This window comes from Calonectris borealis, chromosome 5 (genome assembly GCF_964195595.1).
Source record: "Calonectris borealis chromosome 5, bCalBor7.hap1.2, whole genome shotgun sequence".
Lineage (NCBI taxonomy): Eukaryota > Metazoa > Chordata > Aves > Procellariiformes > Procellariidae > Calonectris > Calonectris borealis.
In genome coordinates this window covers 39,315,179-39,340,411 of record NC_134316.1, presented here as the reverse complement: position 1 = coordinate 39,340,411, position 25,233 = coordinate 39,315,179, and the positions used below count along the sequence as shown (strand labels likewise).

At 46.1% G+C, this 25,233-nt stretch overlaps 2 protein-coding genes across 5 annotated transcripts; one reads left to right on the top strand and one right to left on the bottom strand.

Annotated features, from left to right (window-relative positions):
* Positions 1-1,031: 1,031 nt before the first annotated feature.
* SLC10A1 (solute carrier family 10 member 1) lies at positions 1,032-7,861 on the top strand. The gene is made up of 6 exons (XM_075152440.1): positions 1,032-1,317; positions 2,438-2,981; positions 3,678-3,888; positions 5,352-5,530; positions 6,493-6,693; positions 7,777-7,861. Exons 2-6 carry the CDS (start codon positions 2,578-2,580, stop codon positions 7,859-7,861), a joined length of 1,080 nt encoding a protein of 359 aa, XP_075008541.1. The 5' UTR covers positions 1,032-1,317; positions 2,438-2,577.
* On the bottom strand, positions 6,927-14,850 carry SRSF5 (serine and arginine rich splicing factor 5). 4 transcript variants are annotated; one of them, XR_012673923.1, is made up of 10 exons: positions 14,712-14,845; positions 14,000-14,145; positions 13,722-13,792; positions 13,434-13,529; positions 13,011-13,080; positions 11,625-11,698; positions 11,181-11,291; positions 10,717-11,023; positions 8,229-8,297; positions 6,927-7,846 (listed from the first exon to the last, which is right to left on the bottom strand). XR_012673923.1 is itself a non-coding variant. In XM_075151946.1 (8 exons), exons 2-8 carry the CDS (start codon positions 14,123-14,125, stop codon positions 10,774-10,776), a joined length of 798 nt encoding a protein of 265 aa, XP_075008047.1. In that variant the 5' UTR covers positions 14,126-14,145; positions 14,712-14,850; the 3' UTR covers positions 10,119-10,773. The 4 variants fall into 4 exon arrangements, 3 of the variants coding, with proteins under 3 accessions (XP_075008047.1, XP_075008048.1, XP_075008049.1); XM_075151946.1 differs by lacking the exons at positions 6,927-7,846; positions 8,229-8,297 and having other exon boundaries at positions 10,119-11,023; positions 14,712-14,850; XM_075151947.1 differs by lacking the exons at positions 6,927-7,846; positions 8,229-8,297 and having other exon boundaries at positions 10,119-11,020.
* Positions 14,851-25,233: the final 10,383 nt, after the last annotated feature.

Here is a 25,233-nt window from a genome sequence, read left to right as displayed (position 1 = left end):
AATCAGGGTGAAATAATGATCCTAATTTATTCTGCTTCTCTCGACCAGTCTCTCTCTTGGTTCCCATGGCGTTTCCTGTGTTAACCACTGGGAACCAGCAGGAACGCTTGAAGAGCGAACAACTAGCAAGCATTTTTTTAATTATTGGGGTAGTTGAAACATTCTTCTACAGCCCTGCAAAGACAAAGAGTGAGAGCATTACAACATCGTTGTTTTAAAACCCTGAGCTGCACTGAGCTTGCCAGGGGGGCCTGAGTGCTGCCGAGGCAGTGACGCTTTATAACTGCTTAATTGTTTGACTTGACCTTTCTCGCATCTTCTGACAAAATTCAGCACACAGCTAAAAGGCAAACACAATGAAAACAAGCATTTCCTTAGGATGAGTGGGGACCTATGGGAGAAAAACCTGAAGGGAGGGAGAGGAAGAGAGAAGGAATTGCCGTGGGCTTTGCTCCTGCATTTTCTCCTAATTCCGATGGGCCTTGCTCATGTGCTGCTTGGGCAGCCCTTACTTGTGCCTGGAAACCTTGCAGATGCCCAAGGAAAAATGAAACGCGTGCAGTGCTGCAGGCCACCGCCTCCTGCTTGCTTAGACAGGTCTCGAAGCACCACCTGCGATTTATGGGGAGGGCCCTTGTTCCCAAGCATGGCGGTGTGGTGCTCACAAGGGTGTAGGAGAAGCCACAGGCATGGACGCACAGAGCCACCGGGATCTGCCGGCACGGCTCTGTCCCGCACTGCTGCGGGCACCGCTCCTCCCTGCCCATGGGGGATGCCCCTGCTGGGCTCCAGAGCTGTTGTGGGTGCTTTTCCATCCTGGCTGCCAGCCTGGAAAACAAAGTTCCCAATCAAAATGAGAGCAAGTGGGGAAGAACGGCTCCGACATTCCTGCCTGCCGCTAGCGACGTTTCCAGAGCAATGGGGCTGGAGAGGTTGAGCCTGTTGAGCTCCCAGATGAATAGGAGCGATGGACACATTACCGCAGCATTATAATGCCCTTCAGCAAAGGGTTTAGAGCTCAGCCATATTGCAGCAGACCTCCCTGGTTAAAATCCCTTCCCCAGTCCTGCAGCAGAGGGAAAAAGACTGCAGTCCTATAACACAACTATCAATTAATAACTTCCCTATCTACAAGGTTCTTTGAGACCCAAGCTTCATATTCTGCAAGCAGAGGACAAGATTTTTGCCAAGAGGGAAAGATTTTCTTGAAGCAGAAGGACTGAAGAGTGCTATCGCTCACCGAGCTTGGCCAGGAAGGGATGGAGCAGCGGGCAATCTCATGGAAGCCTCCTACAGCCTCATCCACAGACACGTAAGGTAATGGCATTCACTTTGCTCTAGTTTAGTGTGCTCAGCTCAGGATGTTTCTAGAGTCCTACATTGGAACCAGGGGTTGTCTCAGGTCGATTTGAAGGCAATAAATGCCTTAAATGAAGAAACCTGCAGAGGGATCAGGGAGGGTACCACCTGGGGACAGGGCAGGCAATGTGCCATTCCCCAGCGTGGCAGATGCAGGGAAGCGCGTCCCTTCTGCAGCCAGGGGACAGGGAGCAGTGGGGGCATGAGCAGAGGTCACCTCTGCAGCAGCTGGAGGAGCAATCTTCATCAGCCACCGCTCTAGTCCCTCTTCCCGCCCGAGCACCAGCCGCCCAGCTCCCGCTTCCCTGCACACCAGAGCTCTGCCTGCATGTCGTGCTGTGCAGCCTTGTACTTGAAGCACAAGGCAGGTTACAGTCCGGGGTGGGTAAAAGCTGCCTATTTGGCTTTGCTTGGGGAGCTTGGGTGATAAATGCACCGCTGGCTGCATCATGATGCAAAGCACCTCAGGCCCTGAAAGCAACGCTGCTGCTGCTGCAGCGAGAACAGCTTCGCACTGTAGAGGTCGGTTGAGGCTCCTGCCACGCAGAACTTCCCCTCAATGCTATGGAGAGAATAATATTTTGGATGTTGGTGAGGCTTGGGGAATTCATTCTTATATGCAATCAAAAAACGTCTAGACAGTGTCAGACTTACCGCATCAGGAAAAGAGACATGAAGGCTCCTAAGAGTTTGCTAGAGAAACTACTTGTCCATGGAGGCAGTTTCTTCCTAGCCCTCCTATTGAGAGATTGATTTATGGCCAGAAGCATAAGCATTTTATAACCCTCGTTAAAAATAAAGTCCCCTAGATGCATCATGTTTTTAAGCGTTGGCCTCAGCAGTATCTTGTGGACAAGAGTTGTTCTGGTTCAGTTTCCTTTGTATGAAGTGCCAGTCTTTACCAGTTTGGAGCGAGTCTCCCTCTCGCTCTCACTAGCTGTGTCGTCATTCTCATGGTGAGAGCGGATGCTGGAAGAGGTGGGGGACCAGAGCAGAAGCTACACAAACTGCACAACGTATTACTGAAGTGAATGGGGTTCACAGCTGATTGCTCAAAGATGGATTTCTGTTTCAACAGCTGCTGAACAATAAGAGTGGTGGCCTGAAGAAGAGCTCATGTTTTCCTTGCATTAATTGGATGTTATTTGGACTTCTGAATCAATCCCTTCCTCACCTTCCCAGCCACTTACAGAAGGGACCTCTAAGCCCTTCAGCAGGATGAACAAGACCAAGGGAGCTTTTGAAAGCCCAGAGCTTTGGAGCCCAGCTCGCACGCAGAGCACCTCCTTGACCAGTGTGGCACCACCACCGTTTGCATTTGGCCAACAGGCCACGGACAAAGCCCTGAATGTGATCCTTATTGTGGTCCTCTTTGTCATCATGGTATCTCTCGGGTGTACAATGGAGATAGCCAAGATCACAACTCACCTCAGGAAACCCAAAGGCGTGGCAATTGCTGTAATGGCTCAGTATGGCATCATGCCCTTGACGGCATTCGTACTGGGCAAGCTCTTCCAGCTGGGTGCTACAGAATCCCTGGCCATCCTCATCTGCGGCTGCTGCCCAGGGGGAAACCTCTCCAACATCTTTAGCCTGGCACTAAGAGGGGACATGAACCTCAGGTAAGGCAAGCTGAGTACGTGTTCATTGCCCAGGCCCATCAGTCGTGTGACTGGTTCAGAAGCTAGCTTAATCAGCATTATCAATCCCCAAGAAGCTGGATAAAGACTGAAATACTAAGTCTAGAATATTTTTAAAGCACCCATATTGCTCAATGAGACTATTTGTCCCTGTTTTACAATAAAATGGGATTTTGTACCTTTCTGTGAAGCATACGGCATGCTGCTCTTAATGAGATGGGCGCAGGAACACTTTTTTGCCTCCCCAGTATATATAGCATGTATCTACTACATCTATCCATATAGCAGCATATAGTTGTGTAAACCGAGCACACTGTCTGAAGAGGCTGCATTAGTGAGAAACGTTGAACTAGCAGAACCCCACAATCCAACAAACCCTAGCGACAAAACAAGATCCGAGGGGGAAATTTCTCTGTCACTTGTGAATTTCTGAAGTGCGAGCTGTACCCAAACAAGGGTCCTTTCTGAGCTGGTACAGAACTTGAATCATCTTCCCCCCTCTCTGTTCATATCACATCCTTATACAACCTGATAGCGATGGGAAAACCTCAGTGATAGTTGGAAAAGAGTGAGATAAAGTCTTACATTAAAACCGTGTGTCCAGGTTAGTAAGAAAAATGAGCGTATTCGATAAAAAAAGTGTCATTCTTCTACTGAAGAGTCCTTTCTTCATCCCAGCATCATAATGACCACATGCTCAACGGTCCTGGCAATTGGACTAATGCCTCTGCTTCTGTACCTTTACTCGGGAGGACTATACGAGGGTGATTTGGAGGGCAAGGTGCCTTACAAAGGAATAATCACCTCCCTGGTCCTAATGCTAATCCCCTGTGCCATCGGCATCATCCTGAATGAGAAGAAACCACAGTACACTGGCTTTACCATCAAGGTAAGAAGTACCCTGTGCTAGTTGCCTTTCAACCAAGGGCCTTAAAGAAGTTTTCAAAAATAGAGGCTCAGAAATATTAACTTCTTTAAGGCATGCCACAAATCAATGAAAGGGTTGAGGACAGAACTCAAGACATCCACTTCACCACTTTAATCATTAAAATATTTGCCTGAAGTCCTCCACCTTTTCCAAACAACATTTTGTAGGCAACTTCTTACCTTGCTCTCCTTTGTTGGCTTCAGTTTTAACTTAATTTTCTTTTGCTACAAGTAGCGCTAATGAACCTCATAGGCACTGCCCAACTACTGCTGTAACCAAAGCAGACCCCAGATTTAAAAAAAAAAAAAAAACAACAAACAAACAAAAACCCTACCCCGCTGTTCTCAGAGGTCTAGCACAGGGCAAAAGTCACATCATAAAGTTGCTGCTTACATCAATGAGATATCTATCCAGTAGAAGCCACTAGATCACTAAGCGCCCACTTATGCCTGGAATCATCTTCCTGCCTCCTTTGTACATCAGGCATTTAAATAGCAAAAGGGACACCTGGATAACCAACCACACCATTGTCTAACTCAGGAGCTCCACTAGCAGTACCCAGAGAGCTGCTAACAACTTTGTAAACCTGTTTTTCATAGTTTCTTTCACTAAGGCTTCATCTCAGAGAAACTGGGACCAAGCACGGCCAGAAATGGGTGCCAAGACTCAATAACAGACCTGATAAAGTGACGTTAGGAATCACTAACCTCCAGGAAGCACGGGAACCCGGCAGTCAGGCTAGAGCAGACGCAGGAGGACCAGAGCTCTTCAAAGGTTCCTTTACCCAGCACAGGGCAATGATGACCAGACTGTTTCAAAAGAAGCTTTAGAAGCCTAGCGTGAGAAGGTGACCTACACCAGCCCAGCTGACCCTTGGTTCATCTTCCTTTCTGCTAACACCACCTTTCCATTTATCTTCTCTACAAAATAGAAAGGGGGTAGAGAGTTGCTTTGAAAAAACACCTGGGCAACTCCATCCAAATTGGGCTCCAAAGCGGAGAGACAGGCAGGAGGGCTGTGTGTTCTGCCTCCCAAAATTCCCCAGGCCCTTCATCTGCTCAATCACCAGACACCAGTGAGATGATCCCACCTTCCACAGCGGCTGTAGGCCGGCGCTGCCTGTGAGTGCAGTGGTTTCCCCCCCACCCACTTTGAGTGACGGGATGTCACGCTAGACCCCCAAAGGGACTTGAACAGGGAGACACGCAGCAATGCCTGAGAAACAAGTGGCTGGTGGAGCAGGCACCAGTCCTTTTGCCTATGGACCAGGAAGATACATTGTTATTTACAGCTACGTCCATGAAAGGCACTTGCGCGCTCTCACCATGTACTTACATACGATGGACAGGGAACTGGGCAGCCGCTTCCAACAAATTCTCCTGGGAATTTTTATCTTGTCCATGTCTTGGCTGCTTTTATTTTAGGCAGGGATGGTTGTGCTTCTGCTGTCATCCGCTGCAATAATTGTTCTGTCTGTGGCCAATGTGGGAAGCAGCATCATGGTCGTCTTCTCACCATCCCTCCTGGGATCTTCTGCCTTGATGCCTTTGATTGGATTCCTGCTGGGCTACGTTCTCTCCGCAATCTTCAAGCTTAATGACAGGTATGTTCCTCCACTCCCCCCTCCCCGCACTCTGTCGCCAGAAGGAACAGAGGGGTACGACAGCTCTGGTCTGTGGAGCAATGGTGAAAACACGGGTTTCTACGTGGATGTACTTTTGTAAAACAAACAGGTTTACAGTTTGCAGTCTCCCGAAATGGGCCCTAGGAGTACGAGCAGACACGCTGCAAGCTGGTCCCAGGTCCATACTCCCACACCTTGAGTGGGGAGAGAAATGAGTTCAACCTCTGCTCGGCTCAGCGGAGAGGGGAGGAGCAGCTGGAGCAGTTTTTGATACAGGTGCCCGATCACCACGGAAGGGGTGGAAGTCCATTATGTAGGGTCACTGGACAAGCAGATGGACGGTTTTCGTTTAAGGTCACTAGTGACCTGCTAAGCATACATTACCAGCCTCTGCTCTCAGTACTGAAGCTGAGGGAAGAAGAGAATGAATAGCACCAAAGAACAACCAAGAATTAGGGAATACCAGCAGAGCCCAAACCCCAGGTGACACAATGTTCCTCAGCTGATAATTACCCCAAACCAGTCAGTGCAGCCCCAGGAATTCAGGATGGAAACCTTGCATATAAAACCCACTCCTTCCCTTTCTCATCCTACCTCATCCAGGTAGCTGGTCCTCACTACTTTTTACCTTCACACCTTGGACTCCTCTTTTCACCTCAGAAGCAGATTCCTTCCCTGCAGGAAACTGCAGCGCCCAGAGTGGGACACAAGGCCTCCAAATACCATTAAACACGAAGTCCACATTTATAACGTGATCTGTCTGCACGTTGCAAAGGGAGCACGAGGTAAAACCTTCTAGGGATGCCAGTATTGCTCCTCAGAAAGCAGCTTTTAGCACAGGCAAATGCATGAAGCATTGCAACAGCAAGGTGGGCAGGGTTCTTTTGAAGTTGTTTGAAAGTGGATTAAACCTGTGATCCGTTTAACTCTTCCTCCTTCAGATGCAGGCGAACAGTGTGCATGGAAACTGGCTGCCAGAACGTACAGCTTTGCTCGACTATCCTCAAGGTCGCCTTTGCCCCAGAAACCATCGGCCCCCTGTACTTCTTCCCACTGCTCTACTTGCTGTTCCAGCTTGGAGAGGGACTTCTGCTGGTCCTGGTCTTTAGGATCCGTGATAGAATAATGAAACCAAATGGCACGTACAGCTTTGCTCCTGTATTTCTTACACTTTCCAATCCAAACACATATGCTTACATGTAATTACCAATGAATTGCTGTTTTCTAGGGCAGAATCAGGTTGCCCTTTAACTCAGTTACCACACCCAATGCATTAAATACAATGACAGTCAAAAATTCATGGGTAACTGAAGACATTAGAAATGATGACTTCTTGTATCAGCAGTATGTTTCATATAGCTATATATTAACTATATTATCAGTGCTCAGAGGTTTTCAGAGTCCTGTGCTTAAACTAGGACGGGCATCCTGCAAAAGCTATGGCTTGCACAGAACACATGCAAACAGTCACACACCCCTAAAACTACACGAGAACATCAGATATTCTTTAATGCAACAAATTCCAGCTCCGCTGTAAACTGTTGGGAGATTCACTGAACAGTGTCATTTTTGCAGCGAGGGGGCGGGGAGGAAAAGGACAGAACTGCCAAGTACTGCAGCTGAAGGAAGGAATCGTGGGTCTTTTGCTAGAAAAGTACATAAATAGTTTCAAGGTTAATTAAAATATATATATACAGTATTGGTATAGATGTGAGGTAGACTCTTCTCCAACTTCAACAGGTCCATAATGCCAAAGCCCAGCTGAGTGCCTGTGAAGATGGCTGGAGAATGCACCGCTGAACGAGATTCTCCACCTGTCATTCCTCTGATGCTTCCAGACCAGCTTTCTCCAGTCCCTTGGGACAGGGAAGCAGCTGAGCAGCTGCTATAGGAGCACTTTACTGTATCTTATAGCTATAGCTGAAGGATGACTGTTAACAGGGAAAAAAACCCGCTCAGTTTGTATCCTCAGGTGTGCCTTCAGCGCAAAGCAGTTGATATTGGATACAGCCATACAGGTGCTTGCAAGACTACTGTAAAAGGGGTGGCTTTCCAGGCTTTGATTCATAAATGACTGGAACAAAATGGCTTCAGTATTTTGGCAGGACTTCCAAGTTCCTTCCTTTTGCTTTAAATCACCCAGCAACACCAATTGTAGCTGTGTCACAATCTTTCCATAACCTGGGTTCAGAACTGCCTATTCTCACATTTTTCCTTATCTTCAGATGCAGCAAAGATGATCTGGGCAGCTGTGGACACAGTTACTGCTCAAGAAACGAAACCAGTGTCCAGACCCTGCAGAAACAGTGAGAAACCAGGAAAACAATACAGACGGATTCTGCGGCAGACACTACCACAACCTCCCCAAGCTCCACCTTCTGCAGCTGGCTTACAGGTCTCCAGCAGTTCTGTGTGAGACTTTTATCTATATGCTCATTTTATGCCAGACAAAGGGATCGCCACGGAGCTATCTGCACCCTCACTGTTATTTCCCGAACACCTTGCTCCACAGACCAAACCTCTCCCTGCCTGCCCATGACGGACAATTCCAGTGACTTCCAAGTCATCGTGACAACCCTTTGGGACAGTTTAGGGCCACGCTTCCAAGCAACTGCCCCCAGTTTTATCCACATGAAAATCATTGCCTGCATCAGTTCCCTTTTTTAGTTCCACTTACCTGTAATTGTTCCGCTTCACATGTTGGAAGCAGCTCCCGAAGACATCGCTGAAGATTAATGTAGTTTCTCTGACAAAGACCCAAAATGAGATGTGAAAGTTTCTCAGTGCAGGAGCCACTAAGACCCAGCGTGCAGCTGAGCAGCCCATGGGCTGCTGGTCACTCCCCGTTTCCAAAACCCGAGCGCTATGCCGTGTACCACTGCTCTCCACATAGCAGAGGCCACAAAAATAACACGGCCACGCAAACTGCCTTAGTACGTCAAGTTTGGGTTCAGCGAGCTGTACGTCTGAAAATACATCAGCCTTGAACGTGCCTTGCGTTGCAGGAGTCAGCGAACTAAATACACCAGCTCTTCAGGACACCATCTAGCTATTGTCACGCTACAAATACAAGACTGGCATTAACACCTCCAATGTGCTAAGTATGCATCATAACCTGAAGTAATCCACCTCAGTAACTAAGAATAAACAAGCTCATACCAAGAACCCACGCTTCATAAAGGCAGAATCGTTTCTGGCCAAAAGTCAGCGTAACCCTCCGTAATGCAAAGCCCGGGAGTTTGTTTTAAACTGAAAGTTCGTCATCACAACAGCCAGCTCCCCTGGCTGCAGAAATCTATTGATGCTGCTTGCAAGGCAAGTGGTATGGTTTAGAAAGAGAATTCGGAACAGCTATTTATATAGCAGGCAGTACTTCATAATTAGCCTGAGGGAGGGAAGTGTCTGAAATCCCACCCCTTTCCAATCATCAGGTGCCTTCAGCCACCTGGGTTCCTGCTGGAGCCAAGTCCCACTTGAACACAGATGCCCATAATCATTCAAGTAAGCAGGACGGATCAACTGCCATGAGCTAACACGGCTAACCTTCCACCCGTGTGAGTGTCAATGCTGCCCTTACCCCCAGAAGTTAAAGCTCTGTTCTTCCTCTTAGTTTGACGCAGCACCTGAACTACTAACCTCCGAGGCTGAAGCTCCCACCCCCCAAAGCTGACTAGTAACAATCCCAATACCGGCGTACCAGCCTGACCCCCTCCCAGGAGCGCCCGGCGGCGTGATGCAGTGCCACCTTGACGCACAGACTCACGAGGCACAAAGCTCGTTCCCGTCGGTTAGCTTGGAACACGTTTACGGAGAACTCTGCAACAGCACAGGGAACAGGCAGCAGGCAACTGACCTCCCCCGCGGCCAGACCTCGCTCTGAGCAGAACCACCTGCCATTTCCTAGGACCTAATCCAAAGCCCATCCTAGGCTCCAGAGATCTTTCTAAAGGTTTCAGTGGATTACCAAAGTAGCTTTGCAAAGCACTTTATAAGAAAATATATTCTTTTAAAAATTCTAACGCTCTCTCTTGCCACATGGGCAAGGGCTTGAGAAACACAGGGACTGCAGAGGGTTCCTGCCGCTGTAAGGCACAAACACTAAACCACAGAACTGCAGGGTGCCACTGCTGCAGAACTCCCACCCACCAACTTAAAAATCCCTCCTTCCTCCAGAATGAGGACTAATGCCCATACAAAATACTTTACCCACGCCTCAATGTTCTCTCATACGCGTGCGCACAAACACACTAATGAAGCATTCTGACTACATCCATCTTTTATATTCCATGCTTATTATCTGAACAGTGATTAAATGACTTGTCCATTCCACTTTCTGCTATGAACTATGACAGCATGATTCTTATTACCAAGATTCTTATTTCAGAACATAAAGATATCTAAGGACATAGCATGATGTATCTAAAAGGAAGTTCTCCCCCACATCCCTCAAAACTCAACGATAGCTTTGCTGTAGACCCATCTTTAAGAAACATTTTAACACTGTCCAACAATATGAGGCGCGGTCGCAAACACTTTATTAACAGTAAGAACACACTAGAAGTAGAGACATGTTTCTTTATACTTTATTTGAGCTATTTAATTCTGAAGTATCAAGAATTAGGGTGCTTTATAGAATATTATTACCACAGGGCAGTGAAATGGGCATTTTCTTAGTGTAGTGCAAGTCATATTAAATGAAAAGCTTTTAAAATAAAGTTTTATTACCAGTACTGACCAGCACTTAATCTGCTGACCTATAACTGAAACAATGGTTCAAAAGCACAAAAAAATACTCTCTGAAATAAAGCTTTATGTACAGCACATGTAGAGCTCTTAGATGCCTAAAGCTATTAGTTTAACTTGAAATATTAAACTAATGTTCTGAATTGCTATTCACAGTTGAATATACTGGGAATTAAGTGTTCAGATGACTTTTTTTGGAGTACAAAAAAATTTGTCTGCTTTAGTTATAAAGAGCTCTGCCAATATACACAAACTATACACTTCAGACATTCACAAAAAAATGTGAGCAAGAAAAGGGTTATCAAAAAACATTTAATACAATTAGTCAATAACCCTTCCCACCATGGTCCACATCTACAAAGTTCCCCCATCCCTCCCCCCTCCCCATCCAAACCCTTCCCCACAGAAAGTCACATACTTACCACAAGTTTTAGCAAGTATGGTTTAAAAAAGGGCCCCCAGGGCAAGTTACTTATAGTTCAGTTGCCACTGTCAACAGATCTGGACCTCGATCTAGACCTCTGCCGATCCACAGATGATGGGGATTTAGATCTACTGGAAGAACCACGTTTCTGGCTCTTCTCTGGCATTGGAGATCTACTAACTGATCGAGACTTGCTACGGCTCCTACTCCTTGACCTGCTGTAAGACTTGCGGCTGCGGGAACGGGAACGGCTACGAGACCTGGATGAGCTTCTGCTACGAGACCGTGACCTGCTTCTGGACCTACTGAGGAAACAAAGAGCGTCGGTGTTAGCAATGGGACGTCACGGACGACGACAATAACCAGGCAATTCGCTGGTCTCCAGTTTGGTTGCCTGGTCACTGACTTCAAAGCTTCCTCAGTGAGTATTTAAGCATTATTTAAGAGAACAGAAATCCATACCTGTGCCTTTTGCTGCCTTCAATTAGTTTGATTTTCCTTCCATTAATTTCTTTACCAGAAAGCTTTTCAATAGCATTCTTTAAATCACTGTAAGAGGCGAATTCAACCACCCTACAGAAAAAAATAAAACAAAAAACAAAACACAGAGCTCACTATTACAAGTTCTAATTTTGATGATAGAGCAAAACATATTCGGGGGGGCGGGTGGGGGTGGGGTGGGGTGGTCAAAAAACCGCACACTGCTCAGAGTAGTCATCCTTTACCATAACTCAAGCATGAATTGAAGAATTCCCCTCCCCAAATACCAGAGAATGCATTTTCAAAGGGTAGCTAAATTAAACCATGAACAGCTGCTGAGCACTGAAAGTAGCCAGCTTCCCTCTCCAAATATTATACATACAAATATTACTCTACAGCTTTCAAGAGATGATTTTAGAGGCTTACCCTTCATTTAACTTAGGTCTGTGTGCATCTGCAAAGGTTACTTCCCCAGCTTGTCTCATGAAGTCTTTGAGATCCTAACACAAGACCAGTTATGTTATGCAAAGAAGTGAAATTAATACTTATCTATATAAAAATAGTTAAAAACAAAAAGAAACTTATGACTACTGAAAGAGAAGATGTTAGATAAATTACAAACATGGCAACTGCCATACTTGCATTCTACCAAAATTGAATTATCTATATCAGGGCACGAAATAAATGAAAAAAGCATATTGCTTTAAGCAAAATGCTAATAAAGTGTCTTAACATTAAGGAAAATACTAGTCTACAAAGCTTATATAGATTAAATTAATATATGAGAGAGAGAGAGAGAGAGAGAGAGAGAGAGAGAGAGAGAGAGAGAGAGAGAGAGATACAGTACATTTGTATATATACTGGACTGAGTGTGAAATACTACCCATATATTTTTGTACTATTTCAGTCTCCATTTACATTACGAATCTTATATGCATACAGAATTACATTTACATAACACCAATTATTTTGTGCCCCATATGTCATTAAAAATATAGTTTACTTTACCTTTATTAACATTTCCCTAGGCTAGCCAAGCAGCAAACTGCATTAAGCGACCGGAGATACCGTCATGATATATGCCCGACTGGCTCTTCGCCACCCACTTGACGAACACTACCCAGTCGATGGAAGCCATTAATCGCACTGCCCTCCCTATTAGGAGACTATTGACGGATCCAGACATTCTCTATGCTTGATGTTACCAAGGACCACTTTACTGCGATCAGGATTCCAACGACCACCTAATTTCGTATCTTTCAACTCTTTTCGACCAGGACCTCTTTATTCGGAAGCGTTACAGGAAGAACAGCTCTCAACTTAGGAATCAGATCTCGTTAACGCTCTGGGATCGCTGCAATGTGGCACTTTAAGGAGTGCATCGATTACGTCTAGACCGGCAAACACAGATCTAGAGGTGGCCAAGTGACATTGTAGGAGCTGACTGGAAAGTCAACCAGGCCCAACCAAGAGTGACCAAGACAGAACGATTAGGATAACCCACAGGCACTCCTCGTCATAAGGCCAACGACACAGATAGGCTGGCAAATAAAGGGTTTAATATGTGGTTAAAATGGATTTAAAAAACAAGAAAAAAATAAATATATATCCTCAATTATATACATTTTTTATTATTATAAATTAAAATTAACTAGTTTTCATTCAAAATATTTAAATTACATTATTTAAAATTACATTAATTACATAAACATTTCAATAAATTAGATTTAATTTTAATTAATTATTTTACAAAATAATTACATTACATACCCATTAAACGAAGTCAAAATAGTTAATCGTGTTTCAACAAACCTGCCAGCTGACTCGGGAAGACAAATTTTCTACTATGAGGCGATTTTCTGTTCTTACAGGTGGGGCATTTCTGTTTGGAAATAAACAATTGAGACTTTTATTAGTAATTAAAATATAACGGCATGTTAATATTAACAAAGGCTGCACCAATAACTGGTATCAGCATATCACCATTACTACTACAACTTAACTATGTAATGCCCCAAGTAATCTAGGACAAGCATTAAGTACTTTGGGGAGGGAGCATAAATACAACAAGCATATCTCAGTAGTTTTGTAATCCTTACTATCCTACTGCCGCATCGAATGATTGTCTAACAAAGCAAATAATACCTTTTAATATCTCATTCTAGCTCAACTTCTTGGATCAGATGAGCCCACAGTATTCTTTTTTAAACTATGTCAGTTCAAAGCTATACATACCTCCTGTCACTACGTGGACGGCGGCTACTAAAACGGTCAGAGTACCTTCCTCTGCCTCTACCCCTAGAGCGTGCTCTTGCATGCTCAATTGTAACCCTGGGGAAAAAAAAAGAAATGGAAACCCATACATTTTTACATATTTCTTCTAACATATTCCTTCATAGTTATTGGGGAAAAAAACCCCACAGAATAGTTTAAACAGTACTGATAACACAATGCAAGTTAAAATTGACTCACTTCTTATTTTAGATATTCAAGCTTATATATTCATGAAATAGTGCACCTCACCTCTCACTGCAAAGCTCTTTTCCATCCAGTTCATAGACAGCATCATCTGCATCCCTTGGATCCTCAAATTCCTGCAAAACCACCACAGCAAAAACATTAAAGTAAAAAAATTACATCCCCAAGAAATTAACAAATGCTTGTTTGCCACATAGCATACTTAGCTGAGCACGTTAATGGCATTATCTTTAAAAGTGCTTTCATGTGCATCAAACGCGCATGAGATCCGAGTGACCACCAACGGACAGGGACCGCAGAGCCCTGCAGAGGAGCGCACTCACCACAAACCCAAACCCCCTCTTCAGATCGATGTCCCGGATGCGGCCGTATCCCTTGAAGAACCGCTCCACATCCTTCTCCCTGGCGGCCGGGTTCAGCCTCCCGATGAAGACGCGGCAGCCGCTCATGGCTGTGGGCGCGGAGCTCGCTGCGGGAGACACGGGGCCCTGCCCGTCAGCGCCCCCGGCCCGCCGCCGCCCCCGGCCCTGCCCGGTGACTCAGCATACCCTGGCCCCGCGCAGCCGCCCTCCCTGCCGCAGTCCGCAGCAGGCCCGCCGCCCGGCCTCGCCCCCGCTCCGGCCCAATAGGAAGGAGCCAGGTGGACTCCGCCTTAGCCTGCGCCAATGGGAACCCGGCGTTCCGCCTACAGCCCCGCCCACGACATCCCAGCGACCGGCGCGATCACGCCCCTCTCTGCCAGCGCATGCGCGCCGCCCCCGTTGAGCAAGGGAAGAAAAGCGAACGCCATCGCTCTGCCACAAAATGGCGGCCCGGGCCGCGCCCAGCAGCAACGCCAACGGCGCCCGCTCCGCGGAGAGTACTGGAGTAACACAGAGCGACGAAAAAACCGGCCGCCGGTCGGAGGCCGGCCAGCTGCACAGCCGGGAGCTCTCTGCGCCACCGACCCTGCTACCCCGACGCCGCCCGCCCGCGGCGCATCCGCAGGGAGGCCCCCGCGCTCCGCCGTGCCGGGCCCCTGTGCCTGTCACGAACCTGGGCTGCAGGTCTCGGTGCGGGCCGAGCCGGGCGGGCGCGCGGAGCAGTCAGTGCTTGGCTGGCGGGCAGCTCCCTCCTCCCTCCGCGACGGCCGGCTCCGGACTGCCGCCCCGCCCCACCGCTGCGCTGCAAAATGGAGGCGGCCCCGCGCGTCACCGCCGCCCCGCGTGACGCTGGTGCGGCGCGGCGATTGGCGGAGGCGGCGGCCCCGCCCTTTCCCCCAGAGAATCTAGGTCAGGGCGGGGAGCAGCGGCAGGGGCCGGCCCTGCGGACCCCACCGGCGCTGACATCGCTCGCAGCCCTCCCGTAGGGCCGGTGGCACAGGGCCCAGCCCTGCCTGCGGAGGAGTGTGGGAGCGGACGCTCCCAGCCCCTTGCTACCTGCCCCCCTGTAACCGGGCCTTCCTCGGTGCGCGGAGGGAGGATGGCCGCTGGTGTACTCGCCTTCCTCGTCAGCGCAGCCGTCCTCGGTTAGGTAACGGGTGGCGGTACGCTAAAGCTGCCTGTGTGGAAATAAAACTGCAGTGGCGTTAATGCTGGTCCGGAGCATGGAAAGCAGAGTGTGTTACTTCATCTGGAAGCCATGTTGAGAAGGCAGTAAAAGCACAAACCAACCTGGATTTTCACAGTGTTGCGTAGCATAGGGCTGTCATTAAAGCTGACGTGATGGGTTAAACACAACATAACAGACTAAAAACTGTGCCGCACTTGTGTGCAAGGCAGGCACAAGGGTGGGCAAGGTCTTGCAGGAACAGGCGTTTCTCTCTTGGCCGTGATGAGCAAAGAATGAGAGGAGAAAGATACGTAAGGAGCATCTGATCTGTTTGCATCCTCATTTGGAATCAAGTGTGTAATGACAAGCTTCATTTCTGTTTTACATAACTCTGCAGAATTTATCACAGCCTGGCTTCAAGATGATTGCAGTAAAGGCAACAGATTACCCCAAGGGGCATTCGAAACGCAGAAGACGTCTGGAACTTGAAGATACACCCACTAATTTTCTAACACAGACCAAAGTTGTGGCTCTGTGACTGTCATTGCCAGATTTGTGCACTGCTGGATCAGTTGGCTTTACACAGAATTAGCCAGCAATTATAGCTACATCAGAGTGACCTGAGGACAGTATGACCGACCCTTTTGATAGCATGGAGTCCCATGCTGCCTTGAGTCCTACCCCCTACACATTCCCCTTGTAGGCCGTGAAATGCCATCTTTGTTACACCCGGTGTCTGTTATTAATCAGCTCTGTGGGGACAAACTTCTCTTTTTCATGCTTAGTCACTGACGTAGAGTAAATTTCCCTGGAACAATACTGCACATGATGCCACTGACATCATGGCTTTATATGACTGCCCCCACACACTCAAACCGCAACAGGCTGCAGGGTCCCCGAACTGGGAAAGTTATTTCTGTTCTCTGCAGGCAATGATGAGAAAGGCTACAGTGTAGCTAAAGGTTTAGCAAGGGCAGCTGGCAGCATTGCCTGCTTTTCTCTTGGATCACAAAGGTACATCCTTCCATTCTGTGCAGCGTCTGGATCCATGAGAAAAGCAAGGTTGATGCACACATGGGAGAATCTGCAGTAGAGGGAGGACTGAGCTATGAAAGACAACACTTGTGATTACCCCTGTGGATCATAACCTTTACCTGCTGAGGAAGATACATTCAGATGTGCCACCTAACATTTAACACTGCTAATTTCATAATGAGTTATGGTGCTCTAACAGGTGCCATGGGAACAGGCAGTCCTGTTCCTGTCAACACTGGGACTCTTCTGACTGCAGAGTGAGCTGGTTCACAAAGCTAAACCAGCAAAAACTAGCCCTGGAAAAGGCAGCAAGCAGATTTCTGCTGGTTTAACTCCCTGAAAACCAGCTTGCAGTGGGATAAAAACAAGGGTAGCACTGGACAGAGAGGAGGGGAAGGGACAGGAGCACCCCATTGAGGAAAAGCTGTTCATTTTAGCAGTGTGAAACTGCAGCCTAAAAAGCATTGTCCTTGTTACTGCAAGGCAGTAAGCTCCTCTCTGCATCTCATTTTCAGACCACTGGGAGAACAGAAGCAAAAGTCAGGAGGGGATCCAGGAGACAACAATCACTCTTCAAAAGGTTCCCATGTTACCGACATAAAGGTCATGCGCTCTTCTACTCACATGGGCTTCCCACATGAGGGCCATAAGCAGGCACATCTGTTTCCTACCCAGTTTCTCTGAGTTTTATGTGAGCAGGAAGGAGTATTTCTCCCTTTGGCTTGAGGCTGTTTGAAGACCACCTAAGACTTGTTAATATTCTTGCTGCTGGCTAGCCCAGTAATGTCCACACCCCTACCTTCCTTGCAACTCTGGGCTGCTGAAAGCCACACAAGCAGGCTGAAATCCCTCTAGTTAATTCATCAAGGTAACTAGGTAAATACAGTCCCTATTTGGAACTGGAAAGGGCATGAGGCAGCAGAAGACTAAATGAAAGCTGAAATAAAGTCCCAGCCAGCCGCCATTACTATGTGGTACTGCTTGTGGAAAATAGTCAATAGGGATTAACTCTTCACTGTCTCTTCCAAATACAAAAATTAGATGTCATCAGTTGAAACTAATTAATCCCAAATTCAAAACATGCAAAAGGAGGTGATTCTTCACCAACCGGTAGTAGATCTCTGGAATAACTTGCTGGAGGATACTTTGGATACAAGAAGTTTATATGGTTTCACCCTACAGACAGCTTTAAACCAGGGGGGAAGGCAGAACAGGAAAAAAAAAGGAGGGGAGAGAGAGAGAGGTAAAAAGAGAGGCTCCAATTCAGAGACACTACCTGCCATTGCTGAAGACCCTCTGCAAAAACCCCTGCCCCTCAGATCCACAGTGAAGCTGCTTGTATAAGCTATATAGCCAAAGACTCAGCACTTGCCCAGTTCTACAGCAGTTCTGTGAATGGAAGCAGAAATGTAGCTAGCATCCTCTTCTGCCACTGGTGAATATATTTGTTATTACTTTTACTATGGTTCTCCATGTTAATCTCCTCTACCTTGCTTTACTTTCTCCTTTTCTGTACGCTTATTTTGCTGTCCTTTTTTCCAAGGCTCTGTGAACTAACGTATTTCTCTTACTGCTAGACTATGTGTAGCTCTATTAAAGGTAGAGGAATGAGGGCTCAAGAACTGCTTTGCAAAAGTCTCAAGGAGATGGCAAAAACTAAATAGATAATTTAATCTTCGAGCACCAATTGCTTTTCTTCAAAATATTTGGAGAAAGAAAATGAAAATCAACCTAAAATAATAGAATAACAGACATTCAGAAATAAGTTGGTCACTGGGTTGTTCCACTTTTCCACTTTTCAGGAAAGCTAAACTTCAAATTGCTTAAATCCAAATATATGGATTTCTCATATGTCAGTGTCAGGCTGAGAGTCCTTGTGCACCAACCAGAAACATATTTAGCCGTAGCACCCTTTTTCCACTAGACGGTAATTCAGAGAGAAATGTGCTGCCCTGGGGCTGTGTTACTCAGCAGTAAGTGGAGTTAGGGAGCCTGACCGAGGGCTACTCTTCCACAGTCCGAATGGATCCTCGTTGCCTAACCAGCCTTCTTTCAGCTGGCTCCTGCTAGAATCCCTTGGATACAGTTCCTCACGCTTGTCTTTCCTAGCCAAACGTAATAATTAGCATCCTATTAATTATAGCTGAGCAGCAATATTCAGCTGGTCTCGGAGGTACCTTATGGTAACAGGAGGATCTGTAGCTCGTCACTGAAGTTGCAGACCTTAGCTCAGTCTGTTATTCGCGGCTGTGCTAATGGCTGTGGCTCACGAAAAAGCAGGAACCCACCACCTCTTCTTCCCTAGGATGTGGAGCAGGCACTGCCTATGTCTCTGCAGTTTGTCACTGTGTGAGGCAGTTAAGGCAGATTGACAGCAGAATAGTGCATCATCACATCAGATCACATCCCAATACAGATTTAATACTGATAAGGCATTACACACCATCACATTTTTTACATTATCTAGTACATGCAACACTGTTTAGGTTAGCTTTATGTTTTTATGCTGAATTTATGCCAGCTGCAGAAGGACAGGTGGTACCTGGTCCAACATGAAACTTACAGGTACAAAGTGGAAAATATTTTTTTTCTCCTTGGGTTAATATTTGAATCATCAGAACAAGTTTACACCAGCTCAGTGTGTTTAATTGTAGACACTGAATGTGAACTCATGAGGAAATCTCACAATGCTGTGACCGCTACAAAAACATTTTACTGGGTCAAAGCTATTTATAAACCTTCAGAGGGTAACAGGAGAGCTTCTGCAGGATCATGTGTCTTTCCTCGAGCCCTTTCAGACCTTTGCTGAAAGCCACCTGAGCCCCTTTCTGATTTAACTCAACGTTAGATGTACCCCTAAATGCAACCACTGCACTCATGGTCATGGTCTGACATTACATTTCCAAGCAGGCTCAAATCATACCACGTCTTTGTTTTGACAAACCATCTTCTTTGTTTACACAGACCCAGGGATTAACATTGGCAACAGTTTTTGTTTTCAGCAGACGGCAGATAGTAAACACTGAGCATGTCATGTCATCTTCACCTTTTGCTTATTCATCTTAAAAAGGGTGTGAAGAACATAGGTCATAATAGGGGAAGAACAGGATGAAGAAAGTTCACATATTCTCAGGCAGCCAGCACTTTTAATCCTTAAGAAACTCCCTGAAGTACCTAATGAACCATCACCAAGAAATCGCTAGCACCATCCCAAACGCCTAACTTCCTGGTGGTGCCGTGATTTTTCAACTGGCAAGCTTAACTTCTAAGGTCCGAAAGGCAGTGGAACAAAAGATTAAATCATCAATTTATAAGCATTTTCATTCAGTAAACTGGTAAGCTACTCACGCCAACAAGGCAGGCAATCAAGAACAAGCTGTTTCAAGTTAATCCAATATTCCTTATTGGAATAACTAAGCTAGCGATCAAGGGGAAAAAATAGAGATGTGTTAAACCTGACTATAATAAAGATTTTAGTCCATTTTTCTTAAGCAAACAGGAAAATACCAAGGTAAAATTCATTGTAAGCTGGAAGCACTACTTCTTCGGAGTTTGCATTCAAAATAGCTCCTTCACAAACTTGGGGACAATTCCTTTGTGGAATCAGGGGTCTCTTCTTAGCACAGGACCATTCAACACCTGCATTAATAATTTGTTAAGCAGATTAGAGCATGCAGTGTTAAAACATGCAGATGAATCAGCCTAGAAGAGTTTCAAACACTCTGAAGACAAGAACAGAATTCAAAATGAGTCTCAGAAACCAAACGAATGATTCAACAACAAGATGAAATTCTGCAAGACCAAGGGCACACTATGTTTAGGAAGTCTAATCCACCAGCACAAAATCAGAAATATCTATTTAGGAAATAGTAACATCTATAAAGGCTTGACCTAAAATAGATAGCAATCTAAAAAACCACTCAACAAACACACTGACATTGCAGAAAGTGGTAAAACCTATTCTCAGATGTGGCAACAGAGGATGTGATACTTAAGGGACAAGTGATGATCTACTTAATGACAGTAAGGTAAGAAAGATTTAACAATGACCTCAGCTTTCTTATGGCACAGTACTACTCCAACATGCATATCGCTGCCACACAGTTCGTGAAGAGCTGTGTGGTATCTTTAAGAAGTAGAGGTCAAACCCTTGCAGAAGGCTGGACTGTTACCAATGCTGTAAGTGTCTTGTTATGTTTATATCACCTACCTTTCACATGCTTTTCAAGTCTGAGGAGGATGGTACATGCCCCATCACTAGTGGGTTTATTTCTTATTTTTAGGCAATTGTTATACTAAGTAAAAACAACATTAAAACAATATACTGCATAGTTGCGCAATCCAGGAAAATTGTCATAACTGTAATCACAAGAGACTGTTTAAACTAGTTGTCACCTAACACAGGTAAAAACACAAAGCAGAAAGGACAACATCTCTATGACATCCTGGTTCCTCCAACCTTCTGATAGATCCTGCTGGGAAACAAACTGCAATTTCACCAACTGTTTAACCACCCAGGAATTATGCCTAGCATGCATGGAATTTTTATGCCACTACAGTTACTTTGAAAACATATATTTAAGGATTATACCTCTCTGAAAGTACTCATACCAATAGAGATCTTTCTTTTCATATTGCCTAAAGATACAGGAATACATGGTCTTTCTATAGATATGATTTGATGTTACAGTCAATTCAGTGTCAGTCTTGGTTCTGGAGGTGTCTGGTCCTAGGTTCTCCCACTTGCTGTTTTCTCTCCTTCAGTTTTACTGACTCAATTTTCAGGGTGACTGTTATACCAATTATCTTGGTTTTTTCAATCCAAACTATCAGTCACTCCTCCCCCTTGACAAGGCTCTGCTGCCAGAGAAGTAGTAACTAGATCCATATCTGACGGTGTCCACACCAGATAATTTACCTCTGAATTGCTCTCTCCCTGCTGGGCACCATGCCACCACGTGACATTAGGCCCTAGAGCTTTAAACCATCCTGTGATCCATCTGACAGGTATAACTGCACAGAGCTAGTATAATTAGGGAGGACACTGGAATTCACCCTTCCCCTAGCCCATAACGATAGCCACCCAACCCCTCAAGAAGAGAGCAATTCATATTCTGAATATTTCACTTTCAGCCACAAATGCTGGAAAGGTTGTCTAAATGAAGGATAAGATTCAGCAGATTTTGGCTCATATTATCCTCAGACACGGGCTCTTACTGCAAGAAGCGCTCCACCAGCACAGCGGGTGTTTGGTGCTACAAAGCACTCTCATCTGCAGGCATTAAAAAATGATTTACACCAGCAAATACAGAGGTCGAGGTGGGACAGCCCTCGGGGTGCAACAGCTGGAAGGCTCAGAAGATTTCACATCTCTTGATCGTTAAGCATCTGGCTTTGCCTGAGCGGTGCTACTTTCTGTGTAGACTTTGAAGGCCAATATTAGAGTAAGAGGTTCAGCTCGTACCAACCTCAGTTCAACCTCAGAGCCAGGCTGCAAAGCAGCAGTAACTCAAGGTCACAGGTGTCTCCAGCATCGCCTCCCTGACTCACTCACCTCAGCGGGCCTCTGAGGGGCCGGTTGTCGCCCAGCTGGGGCCAGGGGAGCACAGGCAGCACACGCAGCTGTCAGCCTCAGCCTCCCTCAGCAGTTTACTAACACGGTTAGATTTGACAGTGAGGTTCTAGCCATGCACTAGTTTCACATGAAGCGGTTTGGTATCTCAGCCTCGTTCTCAGACCCACATCTATCTGGGTCTGGTGCTTTCAGTTAATTATCTGCCATCCTGGTAACTAGGTGCCAGAACTTAATAAAACTTTCGGCCTGAGAGACAAGGGTTGCTCTGCCTCAGAGTTTGGGCACAAGGACCATCACGACGCAACGGCAGAGCTGCTGCCTGACTTGCCCGCTCCAGAGAAGGCAGCAGCTCGATTCCCAGACCTTTCACCAGCAGCACCTCCACCGCCCTGGGCTGGCTGGCACTGTGTGCTGGGCCGGCTGGAGTGGTTTCTCCTTGCAGAGCCAGAGAGGAGCAGGGCTTTCCTGCTCCAGCTTAGAAAACAAATGCACAGTCGGGCACCTTAGGGTTGTCCGGACACTGCAGAGGACAAGGCCAGGAGTGTTGGTGTCTGGTTCCTGCCAGTGAATCATTATCTGTTTGCATTAGCTTTGCTCTTTCCGCAGTTCTTGCTCCAAACGCCTGCTCGCTTGGCACAGGAATTGGTGTTACCTCCCATAAGGAAATGTCGACAGTGCAATCGCCTTCCTAAATTCTGCACTCAGATCAGTAACTCTGCTACTTTTTCAGCATTGAGCTGAGGATGTCCCTTTTGGTGAAAATACATTCTTTGTTCAGATACTTTTTGGGCTTTGCTCACGAACACAATGGCCAGAAAGCCTACTGTTTAAATCGCATTTTAAATTGTTTTTGTAAGATTAAATGCTTTGGGGAATAGGCATATTTTCTATTTGTTCTTCCCCCAGACCATTCAGAAGCACATATTGCACCTATCGCTTTAGAATTAAGCGTTCAGCCACCACAATGTCCTAACCATGTGTTTGCCAGCAACAAAAGACGTGATTATGCAGACCTCTTTTATATTTGGCATCATTTCTGCAGCTCTGAAACAGCCAAGGCATCTCTCATGCAGCCCCCTGAGCTGCACAGTGCATTAAATAAAGCCGCATCAGCTTTTCCAGGTGTCTGATTCTGCTACACGACCCTCTGACATCCTTGGTTGCTAATTCCCAGCCCATACACCGGCAGAGGAGTTTTCTTTTATCACTATTGTCAAATTCAAGCGTTGGATGGCACGTAGGATAAGCAACGGGCACAGGCTGTTATTTCTGGCAGGCAGAAGGCTGGAAGACAAAGAGCCTGGCAGGCCAGTCCATCGCTCAGTACTTACCCCAGCTCCTCGCCACCACCTCCTGCCTTTCCTAAAGCACAGGAAAGCATGTCCCCTCCCTGGCGAACAGACAAGTCAAGAGCCTGGGCTTCCGCTGCTCCCCATGGGAAATCACTCCAGTTTAACAAATGACATCAGGAGGAATGCTTTTTTCTGTTTAACCCGTATTTTCTTTTCAAAATTCCTCCTGTCACATTGAGTTACATGCCCTTGAACTAAGCTAAAGACTCCCTTTTCCTCCCTGGGGACTGTTCCCTTTGGATGGTAATGTCAACCTTCCTTAGCCATCCCTGCTCAGCTGAGATACACATATTTAGCCCTTTTCATCTTTTCTTGTAAGTCCTTCCAGCCTCTGAGAATTTCATTGCTCTTGTGTGACCTTTCCTCTGTTTTCCTGCATCTTGGACTTAACTGCAGTACTGCTGATTAAAATGCTCCCCTGGGTGCCTCCCACCCCTCCTTCCCATCTGTTGGAGAGGGTGAACTGGCAGCCCGGGGGCTTTTCTTCAGGCAGGGCTGAATTCATGTTACAAGGCTGGCCCGGTCAGCCTCTGCCGCTCTGGGCTGCACTGCTGAGAGAGGAAGGAAAATGGACTCCCTGTCCAGTGAAAAAAGCTCTCCGTGACCCTAGCTCAGCCGCCCAACTGAGACGGAAATATGGACGATATGCCACTGGCTCTGGCAGGCAGCTTCGTGGCAGAGGAGAATAGTGACCCCGGGGAAAACACTGCTGGGTGTGTAACACGCTGCGACCAAACGGTGCGTGCAGGGAAGCTTGGAGTCTTCCTGACATTTGGGTTTGGTTTTTCCCCAAGGCTAGGGGAAAAAAAAAATTTAAAAAAAGAGCTTTTTTAATTTCATTCCTTATTGAAGAAAAGACAATTTTAATAAACTTTTATGTTTTACCTAATTATTTTCACATTCAAGAAAAAAAAGGGTGGCTTTGTGGTTAAACCATCAGGTACCCCTGATTGCAAAGGTAAAAGTAGCCATGGCTATGTACTAGCTGAGTGCTTCGTGATCTAGGTTTCATGCTCTAGTAGATAGGTAGGTGCACAGATGAAAAATTCAGGCAAGACCTACCTTGTGTGACTGTGAAGCATCAGCAACAAGACAACATCACGCAAACTTCTGAAAGAGGGAATAAAAGCCCTCGCCATTAAGCTCCGTTTTTGTTACACATGCTTTTAACTTCAACAGCTAAATGACATACTGGCTCACAGCTGCTTTATTTAAAGTTTCATTGATCTTACTCTGTTGGGAGCTTATAATGAATACCAGATCCCATATCCCTAATATTTTCAGTGGAGACACTTAAAACAAGGGAAGCTTTCTTTGAGAAGCATGGGAGGGAGGGAATCCCCCTCAAGCATTAATATCCCCCCGCTCCCTCACCAGACTAAAAGGAGACACATAAAAGTTTTAAATAACCTTTTTTCGGTTATGGATCCCAATAAAAGAAGAAAAATATTTGGGGCTTTGGACATTTAAAAAAAAAAAAAATCATATTTTGTGTTTTTGAAAGTTTCAGAGAAAACTGCAACAACTGCCCAGAAGGGCATCGTGTCTGAAGAGTTTGTTTCCTCTCATGTAAGCAAATGACTCCAGGTTGCTCTGGCAAAGAAAGAAGCTAGCTCTGCTAACTGCAGGGAGCAGATGATCACCCCGAGCAGCCACAGAGATTTGTTTTCCCAATGGCCATTAGGTCCCACAAACGAATTTGACACCCTCACTCTGAAGAAATCAGAAGGTTTTTGCCCGACAAAGCAAATTTTGTCATCTTGAGAGTCTGCTCTGGCTTAGGTGTCCTGGCAAGTACATTTATCAGCTCCTTTTCAACTTGATCACTGTTGCTGGCACCACTGAAGCCATCCTGGTGTGCTAATGAAGGTTTTTTTTAATAATAGGAAAGTCCAGTTTAGGAACAACACTTGTGAGGCCCCATTCTTGGGCAAGTGTTTGACATTTCATAAAGCGATTACACTGTATCTTAAAATCAGCTGGCTTCCCAGCTTCCCTGACCCTGCCACAAGGCTTCCCTAGTATCTAACTGATGGTGGTGATCCTAATTTCTGGCCTAATGTCC

Excerpts from the sequence above, each read along its gene's own strand:
- SLC10A1 (XM_075152440.1), top strand. The coding sequence starts at position 2,578 with ATGAACAAGACCAAGGGAGCTTTTGAAAGCCCAGAGCTTTGGAGCCCA. Across the intron at positions 5,531-6,492 it reads ATCTTCAAGCTTAATGACAG|ATGCAGGCGAACAGTGTGCA; the intron begins GTATGTTCCTCC and ends TTCCTCCTTCAG. Across the intron at positions 6,694-7,776 it reads ATAATGAAACCAAATGGCAC|ATGCAGCAAAGATGATCTGG; the intron begins GTACAGCTTTGC and ends CCTTATCTTCAG.
- SRSF5 (XM_075151946.1), bottom strand. The coding sequence starts at position 14,125 with ATGAGCGGCTGCCGCGTCTTCATCGGGAGGCTGAACCCGGCCGCCAGG. Across the intron at positions 13,530-13,721 it reads AAAGAGCTTTGCAGTGAGAG|GGTTACAATTGAGCATGCAA; the intron begins GTGAGGTGCACT and ends TTTTTTCCCCAG. Across the intron at positions 11,699-13,010 it reads CTTCCCGAGTCAGCTGGCAG|GATCTCAAAGACTTCATGAG; the intron begins GTTTGTTGAAAC and ends GTCTTGTGTTAG.